Below are 9168 nucleotides of genomic sequence, written 5' to 3'. Positions count from 1 at the left end.
AAACAAACAAACATAAACAAAGACACTAGGTAAAGATCAACATAGTAACTAACTGCAATCGTTAACATAACATTAAATATCTTTCTAAAATAAAAGCAAAGTGAAACTTTAATCACATATAGTTCATAGAAGGGCTAGCAAATCTTGCTGATCCTACCACTTTGAATTAAAACTGAACAACAAAAAGCTTAAAGGACAAAAGTTGTACTTAGCACTAATCAGAGAACTGAACACAGCTGGCAGCCCTAAACAAAGATGGTGGTAAAACCACAGCTCCACCCTCCATCCCTGAACCAACATATACAATATGCGCTTATGGATCTAATAAGGTGCATAGGCACACATTTTAAACAAATTTCGTGAGGCCTTTCAGAACAGAAAACAAAAGGTAGACAGACAAACAACACTCACTACACTTATGACAAAAATCAGGCAGACAGAAGACAACACAAACCGCGCGGTACGAGATCGGCGCAAAGCGAATACAAAAATTCAGATGGAGACCGTGTCAGAGGTCCGGTTCCTCCATCTCCCAGATGAAGCACGTAGCCTTCTCTCAGGGGCGTCGTCCCAAAGAGTCCCACTCGGCTCGTGTTTCCAGACAGGAGGGAACCCAAGAAGGGTTACCTTTCAGACGGGGAAGCAAATGATTCCCCTACCAGGCACTCCTGACACGTCTCCCAGGAGGCACGGAAAAGAAGTCCAAGCCCATCGGCTCCTTCTAGTTTCTGTCTGATACAGATGACCTGGCCAAGTCCAGACCACAGGGGGACTTGAACCCCTTGGAAACGAACTCACACAAAGACAGACCGTTTAACACAACGATACACAAGACTCACAGAACAAAAAGCCGGCAGTCTTACCAGTCTTACCTCCCGACGCTGGGTCGGTGGTCCCTGGGCGGGGGTCTCAGATCTCGGTGGGACCTCCAAATGAAAGACTCCCATGAGCCTATCTAGACGGGGAGACCCCGCTTCCCAAGGAACAGCGAGACCAGCCTTCGGATGCAAGCCGCTAGAGATTTATTTTGATACACGGGTACCCAGGGCGACCAAGCCTATCGGAGGACTTTCAAGCCTCTCAGTTGGGGTGACAGGTTTTTATAGGGCTCGGGAGCAGGAGGCGCGGTTACAGAAGCGAGAAGCATAGTTACAGGGGTCTGATTGGGTGGTTTGAACAAAGCCATAGTTAAGTCACATACCTGGAACCGGGAAGGCAGGAAGGCAGATTGTGAGCCAAGTCACGTACCCACCAGGAACCGGGAAGGCGGGAAAGAATGCAGGAAAGAATGCAGCGAGGTAGCTCTCCCCTCAGGGAACTTACTGCTATACAGCAACTACTCTACATAGTGTTAACAATCACTGCTTTATCTTTTGGTCTCTCACTCTGTCACTCAGGATGGGCTCCCTTTGCATTTTGACGGAGCCCATGGGCATTGCTTAACTGTGGAAATATAGGCAAAAGCTGCTCCTCTGAGCATCCCATTCGCTGAATCCCACCCCACTGTTTTTAAATCCCATTGAAGAATGGAAGCTCACACTCATCATCACGTTCTCCTAGAATCCAGGGCCTTTGAACAGAAGTTGTCTGCCTGGTTCACAATCAGGAAATTTCAACTTAAAAAAAACAAAACAAAACACAAAAACACAATAGTCTGTATTTGTGGGAGTTCTTACTCCCCGTTTCTGTTTATTTAGAATCTCCATTTTGAGTACACCAAGCATCTGTCCCTCGTTTCTCCCATAGCATACAGCAATGTTCCCTCAGGCAAGGAACTACCCACGGGTGGCAGCCCCTAGTGTACTCCCTGGTCCCCTCCCCACCCCATCGTGAGTGCAGTCTCAGCCCAGCCTTGCATCCAACATGAGGCCAGAGAGGGCGATCAGGTCCATCGTGGATGGATGAGCTAGCAGAATCTGGTCAATCTTCTTTTTCTGCTCAGAGTCCGGGAAGATGCTCATCAGCGCCTCCCTCAGCTGGGTGGTCTCTACCCAAGATCTCTGTGCGGGCCTGGCCAGTTTCTGCTGCATCCTGGGCCCTGTGACCTGGGTGGTGAAGAGCTGTTGCTGAGGAAGCCCAGGACTTGGAGAGGCTCCGTGGATCTGGGGTGGTAGCCAGTGGCTGGGGCTGGGGCTGGGGCTGGGGCTGGGGCTGGGGCTGGGACTAGGACTGGGGCTGGGGCTGGGGCTGGGGCTGGGGCTGGGGCTGGGGCTGGGGCTGGGGCTGGGCCTGGAGATGGGGCTGAGGCTGGGGCTGGGGCTGGGGCTGGGGCTGGGGCTGGGGCTGGGGCTGGGGCTGGGGCTGGGGCTGGGGCTCCTGAGGACAGTGTCCAAAGTGCTCATGCCTGGCAGGCCACTGTCAACAACCAGCTGCCTGTCTGGAGGAAAGATGTCTTTTCGAAGAAATTCTTCCAGCTGAGGTCCGTGTCTTCCCAGAGGGTCATCGGGAACCATAAATAAGTCTCCCATGAACGTGTACTGAAGCAGCCTGGTGGCAACGATTTCTCTCCAGGACGCCGACTCAGTCACAAACTCTCTCAGGTTATCATTGGTCACGATGATCCCACCGGTCTTGTCTGCCAGGTGCAGTAGGAACCTGTCCTCAAGAGAAGAGATGGTTTCTCGGGAGACCCTGCGGGCAGGAGTCAGAGCCACTATGCCGAGCTCCTGGAGCTGGCCCAACAGGTGCTGTTCCGTGACGTGAGGATCCCGCCTTGTTCTCCACTGTGGGACAAACACGGTGATGTTTTCGTTGCCAAGCTTCCAGAAATACTCCACGGCGAGGGCTATTCCTCTGCAACTGAAGAACTTTTGTAGGCCGTGGGCCATGGCCACGTTACTCCCGTCTATCACCACATGCTTCAGATCTGCTCTGCCGGGCTCATTTCTCAAGGCCAGACTGTATGGGGTCTTGAGGGCCTCTTGAAATCTCTGAACCCCTGTGACCCAGGCAGTGGGGTCCTCAGAGGATCCGCCCAATGCTGTGGGTCCCGGCCCTGAAGGAAACAGCAGGGGCTGTTGCAGGAGCGGCTCAGAAAGTGGGGGGCACCTCGGCTTAGGCTCAGGCGAGCCCCCTGAGCGGGAATGCTTTCCACGGGGAGAATCCTTAGACTCTGCAAGCACAGGTCCCGCGGGCGGTTGAAAACCCTTGTCAGGCGTCCCTCCCTGGGCCAGTGGGAAAGGCGGTGAGGGTGGTGGCTGCCCTTGCTCGGTTTCCTTCAGAGCCGGCGGCGACTCAGGTTCCACGGGCTGTCTATCCCGGCCCCCAGACCCATCACGTACCCTAGTTTCTCCTCTCTCCTGTCTCTGCAGCCTCAGTAACATCACCGCTAATTTCGCTTGTTGCACGACTACCACTTCTTGCAGTAGAGCTGCTTTTCCAAAAGCTTTTGAGGTGCGTTCTTGGTGGGCACATATTGGTCCAAGCTTCTTGGAGACAAAGTACATAAGGGCGGCTGCAAGTGCAAGTGCAAGCAGGCTGGGGATGGTGCTGGTGATCAAGTCCCAAACAACTGCGGCCATGGCTTTCCCGAGGAACCCCTCTGGGCCTTCAGTTACCCCCTTCTCCAAAATGGAGGCTCCTAAGCGTTCTCCAGCAGGAGAGGGGTGAAACAGTGGATCTTCTGCAGTGGATCCCAGGGAATTTCTCCTCCTCCTCCTAGGCTCTCCCTCAGATGTCTGCTCTCCCCTGAGACCTTTCTGTCAGATGTCCTCTGCCTCCTGCACCCTTGGTGGGTTCTCTCCTTCCCGATCTGGTTGGGTGGTTCTACTGCAAACACTTCTGGTCCCTTCCGACTCTCGGGATTCACCTGACTCTCTTCAACAGCACAGACCCGCACTCAGAAAATCAACAAAGGGTGGTGGGTTGCTGGCGGGAAGGGGGTGGGGTGGCGATCCAGCATTCAGCTCCACCTCACTGCACAGCGAGAACTCAACTGAGCTGCTCTACAGTGCTGCACTCTCTTTAAGAAGGCTCCCTTTCCTGGTGGGCGGATCCTATCTCTGACTCTTGCTGACGAGTCCTTCTCTGATTGGCTCTTTGTCTGCCCCTCCGCTAGACCTCACTTCCAATCAAGGCCCTCTCTCTTTCCAAGCTAGAGGTCCCTACATTGTTTGGGATTAAGGTATGTCCTAAGGGTGTGTCACCATTCCAGATAGAAGGGGGATTTCAGGTGTGTCTGCATTCCAGCCCCAGCTGGCAGCCCCAGAAGGGTTCAGGGTGTGACCCCTTGCCAGAACATCCAGGTGGCAGGACTGAAATTCCTCTACAACTACCCCCTTCTGCAGTGTTTTTGGTTTGTTTGTTTGTTTGTTTGTTTCTGGAAGACAAAATTTTTTTCTGGAGGAAAATTATTTTTTCTGGAAGAAAAAAACAAAACCAAAACAAAAAACGAACAAAAAATAAAAAACATGCCAAGCCTTGTTGACCGAGGAGATACATGCTGGGGGAAAAAAACCCACTAGCTCAGAGAGTCAGGGCATTCAAGCAGTGGACCTTGTACTCAGCTCAGGAGAAAAACAGAAAGGAAGAAAGAAAGAAAGAAAGAAAGAAAGAAAGAAAGAAAGAAGGAAGGAAGGAAGGAAGGAAGGAAGGAAGGAAGGAAGGAAGGAAGGAAGGAAGGAGGAAAGAACCCTCTCCCCTTCTCCAGGCTGTCGTAAGGACCCCTGATTCAATCCCCTTCCTTCCAGGGACTTCTTTCTGCTCAGTGGGAACATTGTACTGGGTTTCAGTCTTAGAGCACAGACCATCATCACTCCCCTCAAGTAAAGAGTCCAATAATGCTCCTGAAGATGCCTTCAGGCCGTGATCCCAATGAATATCTGTCCCTCAGCAAATGGCCATTTCAGGATCTAGGTCTTCTCATCTGCCTGTTTCAGAAACTCACTGTCTTCTTTTAGTCCTTTGGATGAACTGTTCCTTCACCAGGACATTGAGTAGAGGCTTTTTTGGGGAATCCTCTGTCACTCAGGATGGGCTCCCTTTGCATTTTGATGGAACCCATGGGCATTGCTCAACTGTGGAAATATAGGCAAAAGCTGCTCCTCTGAGCATCCCATTCGCTAAATCCCACCCCACTGTTTTTAAATCCCATTGAAGAATGGAAGCTCACACTCATCATCACGTTCTCCTAGAATCCAGGGCCTTTGAACAGAAGTTGTCTGCCTGGTTCACAATCAGGAAATTTCAACTTAAAAAACAAAACAAAACACAAAAACACAATAGTCTGTATTTGTGGGAGTTCTTACTCCCCGTTTCTGTTTATTTAGAATCTCCATTTTGAGTACACCAAGCATCTGTCCCTCGTTTCTCCCATAGCATACAGCAATGTTCCCTCAGGCAAGGAAGTACCCACAGGTGGCAGCCCCTAGTGCCCTCCCCGGTCCGCTCCCCACCCCACCGTGAGTGCAGTCTCAGCCCAGCCTTGTATCCAACACGAGGCCAGAGAGGGCGTTCAGGTCCACTGTGGATGGATGAGCTAGCAGAATCTCGTCAATCTTCCTTTTCTGCTCAGGGTCCGGGAAGATGCTCATCAGCGCCTCCCTCAGCTGGGTGGTCTCTGCCCAAGATCTCTGTGCGGGCCTGGCCAGTTTCTGCTGCATCCTGGGCCCTGTGACCTGGGCGGTGAAGAGCTGTTGCTGAGGAAGCCCAGGGCTTGGAGAGGCTCCGTGGATCTGGGGTGGCCAGTGGCTGGGGCTGGGGCTGGGGCTGGGGCTGGGGCTGGGGCTCCTGATGACAGTGTCCAAAGTGCTCATGCCTGGCAGGCCGCTGTCAACAACCAGCTGCCTGTCTGGAGGAAAGAGCTCTTTTCGAAGAAATTCTTCCAGCCGAGGTCCGTGTCTTCCCAGAGGGTCATCGGGAACCATAAATATGTCTCCCACGAACGTGTACTGAAGCAGCCTGGTGGCAACGATTTCTCTCCAGGACGCCGACTCAGTCACAAACTCTCTCAGGTTATCATTGGTCACGATGATCCCACCGGTCTTGTCTGCCAGGTGCAGTAGGAACGTGTCCTCGTGAGAAGAGATGGTTTCTCGGGAGACCCTGCGGGCAGGAGTCAGAGCCAATATGCGGAGCTCCTGGAGCTGGCCCAACAGGTGCTGTTCCGTGACGTGAGGATCCCGCCTCGTTCTCCACTGTGGGACAAACACGGTGATGTTTTTGTTGCCAAGCTTCCAGAAATACTCCACGGCGAGGGCTATTCCTCTGCAACTGAAGAACTTTTGTAGGCCGTGGGCCATGGCCACGTTACTCCCGTCTATCACCACATGCTTCAGATCTGCTCTGCTGGGCTCATTTCTCAAGGCCAGACTGTATGGGGTCTTGAGGGCCTCTTGAAATCTCTGAACCCCTGTGACCCAGGCAGTGGGGTCCTCAGAGGATCCGCCCAATGCTGTGGGTCCCGGCCCTGAAGGAAACAGCAGGGGCTGTTGCAGGAGCGGCTCAGAAATTGGGGGGCACCTCGGCTTAGGCTCAGGTGAGCCCCCTGAGCGGGAATGCTTTCCACGGGGAGAATCCTTAGACTCTGCAAGCATAGGTCCCGCGGGCTTTTGAAAACCCTTCTCTTGAAAGTCTAATTTCAATGGGGAAAAAAAGCAAATTTCCTGATGACAGAAAAAGAAGTAATTAGATATGTTCATTTCATTGCTGATTTATCTCACTGCCAGCCATCTAAATGAGTAATTATGTTCATAATCTTATAGCAATGTGGGTAACAGGAAATTAGGGACATAAGATTTGTCACCAGAGGCATGGCCTTGTATTGACCTTGATGTGACCAAAATAGTGGGTCACAGACTACTATTTATCTGTGTTGTGTCTTCTCTTGTTACGCTGATGGAAACAGAACCAAAACAACCCAAAGTAAACTGTGAGGCAGAACATCTTCATATCTTTGAATGAGAAAACCACTCAAAGTGTTTGGGTAAAAATAATTAAAAAATAAAAAGGCTGTAATTTGGATACAAATCTCCCAAAGTTCCTGGTATCAAAATCTTTGATCCCCAGTTTCTGACTTTCAGGTTATATTGTAGAGACAAATAGAAAAAATTGCCGTGGACTGCAATATTAAAACCACAAAATATTCATATCTTTGTTTCCTAGCTTCCATGAGCTATTCAGTCTTATTCACAATGACCTTCTGTAACGATGCACTGGGCCACCTTTGCCCTCAAAGTAAAGGGCCAGTGAAACATGGGGTCCTCCAGACTGTGGGCCAACTCTGATCTTGTTTGATTTTTTCTCAATTCTTAAAACAATTTGAATCAGTTTTTCAATTGTTTTATTCACATACTCTATTAACATTAGGTTGTTAATATAGCACAGATCCCAAGCAGAGCTTTTGTACTTAACCTGAATTATTATAAATTATTTTGTAAATTTTGTGGTCCTCAGAACTGAACTCAGGAACCCATGCATGGGCAGGCTAATGTGCTACATCTCCAATTCACCTTAGTTTTAATTTTCATGTTGTAAGTGAAGATCATCATAGAACATTTTCTTTAAAGAAAGACTACTGTTCAATATGCAAGTTAATGAATGAACTAAAGAAGCCGCAAGAATTCACATAGTCCTTGATGAACAAAAGAGAATTGGCTAATTACATGAATGAGCCTGTTAGTCATCCAGTTTCCTAATCAGGTGAAGAACACACATGTAGCATCTTTAAGTGAAAACTTGTTACAAAACAAATATATCTGGAATCTGAGTCTTCCTCCTACACAGGCTGTGATGTTCACTGGCAACCAGTAAGACCTTGAGTGTGTGATACACTTCCTTGGCTCTCTTCGTTTACATCATTATCTCTTGAGGAATCATATAACATTATATATGTTCTGTCCACATGTATTCTAAGGTCTATAAAATCATTTCCATTTATACCGGACTAAATTTTATCTTACCCCCAGTCTAAAATAAATACAGAAAGATTTCAGATAATAGAGAAATAAATATGAATTTTTGTTTAGTAAAAATTGCTTTTCTTTGGATGTTTCCACTGTTTGAGAGTTTTTTTTTTTAAAGCACCCACATGGTCATGGCAGCATGGACAGATATTCCAGAGATATGTATGTGCTGGCCTGAATTTTATTGTTGTTGTTGTTTGTTTCTTTGTTTTCTAGAAAGCATGCCAAAATGAGTAGTGGTGTTGGGTTTCTTTTTCTTTTTCTTTCTTTCTTTTTTTTCTGAAGTATAATAGCATCCTAAATCTGTTCTAAGTGTTTAAAAACATTAGTATATAAAATATCTTCAGAAATAATTCTTTCCTTGCAGAACCATTACATGTCATAAACATGATGCCATTTATATAAGGCTACCGGGACAGTAATTTGTCTTCTTGTCTAGGAAGTGGTAGGCATATCCTCTCTCCTCTATTATTCTTGCTTCAAAATGTAATACAGAGCAATGTGTGTCTGTTTGGTGTGTACTAGCTTATCTCCTTCCATGCTTGGAAAACATAACATTAACTGAAATGCAAAAATCTACACTGCTAATGTTTTCTATGACATTTCTTGCAATTTTCTTAAATCTAACTCCAACAGAAGCAGATGTTGACAATATATTCATGTCAATAGGATTCAGACACTTAGGCTGGCAGCAGAGAGAATATATTGAGTGGATGGTAAACAGCGATAGGTAAACTAGGACAAATGGCTTCTCACACCACTCTGGAAGCTATTATTATCATCAGAACTCACGTCTGTGAAGTGACTCTTCCTCAGGGCTTTATTGTGATACTCACTCTCTTTCCAAACCCCTTTAGCTACTTTCCTCTTTCTCTCCGGTCCACCTTTCCATTATACCTTGATTTCCTTCAGAGCTGGAATCCTGGACTCACAGATGTGTTAGGACTCAGCCACTTCTCATCCCTGCTTGGCTTTATTCCTCGGAGACCTAGAGTCACTGCCATTGTTGAACCTGACTAGTCTTTCCTCAAAGCCTGTATAACTATCCCAGGAAGAACTAACTGCCCCTGTTTTGGTCACACCCATTCTGTTAAATATGTCATGGAGGCAAGCTTCATTCACTGATTCATCATCAATATATTATTGGAGGAGTAGGATGTATAGCCACTTCCACATGAAGACCAAAAAGAAGACAATTAAGGCAGGTGTGAAATCACAAATATCCACAAATTTATGATGACCTTGGTAAATTTCCTACATGGAATTT

The 9168-nt window shown here is 48.1% G+C and overlaps 2 protein-coding genes across 2 annotated transcripts; both read right to left on the bottom strand.

The window, feature by feature from the left end:
* Window positions 1–1841: 1841 nt before the first annotated feature.
* On the bottom strand, window positions 1842–3521 carry LOC132653785 (NEDD4-binding protein 1-like). The gene is made up of 3 exons (XM_060383207.1): window positions 2809–3521; window positions 2291–2595; window positions 1842–2125 (listed from the first exon to the last, which is right to left on the bottom strand). Exons 1-3 carry the CDS (start codon window positions 3519–3521, stop codon window positions 1842–1844), a joined length of 1302 nt encoding a protein of 433 aa, XP_060239190.1.
* A 1890-nt stretch (window positions 3522–5411) lies between these two features.
* Window positions 5412–8905, bottom strand: LOC110544746 (NEDD4-binding protein 1-like). Its single transcript, XM_060383206.1, has 3 exons — window positions 8834–8905; window positions 6237–6602; window positions 5412–6011 (listed from the first exon to the last, which is right to left on the bottom strand). The coding sequence occupies exons 1-3, from the start codon at window positions 8903–8905 to the stop codon at window positions 5412–5414; spliced, it is 1038 nt and encodes a 345-aa protein (XP_060239189.1).
* Between the last annotated feature and the right edge of the window lie 263 nt (window positions 8906–9168).

Source organism: Meriones unguiculatus, chromosome 4 (assembly GCF_030254825.1).
Source record: "Meriones unguiculatus strain TT.TT164.6M chromosome 4, Bangor_MerUng_6.1, whole genome shotgun sequence".
Taxonomy (NCBI): domain Eukaryota; kingdom Metazoa; phylum Chordata; class Mammalia; order Rodentia; family Muridae; genus Meriones; species Meriones unguiculatus.
Note: the sequence above shows the minus strand (reverse complement) of the source record. Positions and strands in the feature narration are given on the sequence as shown.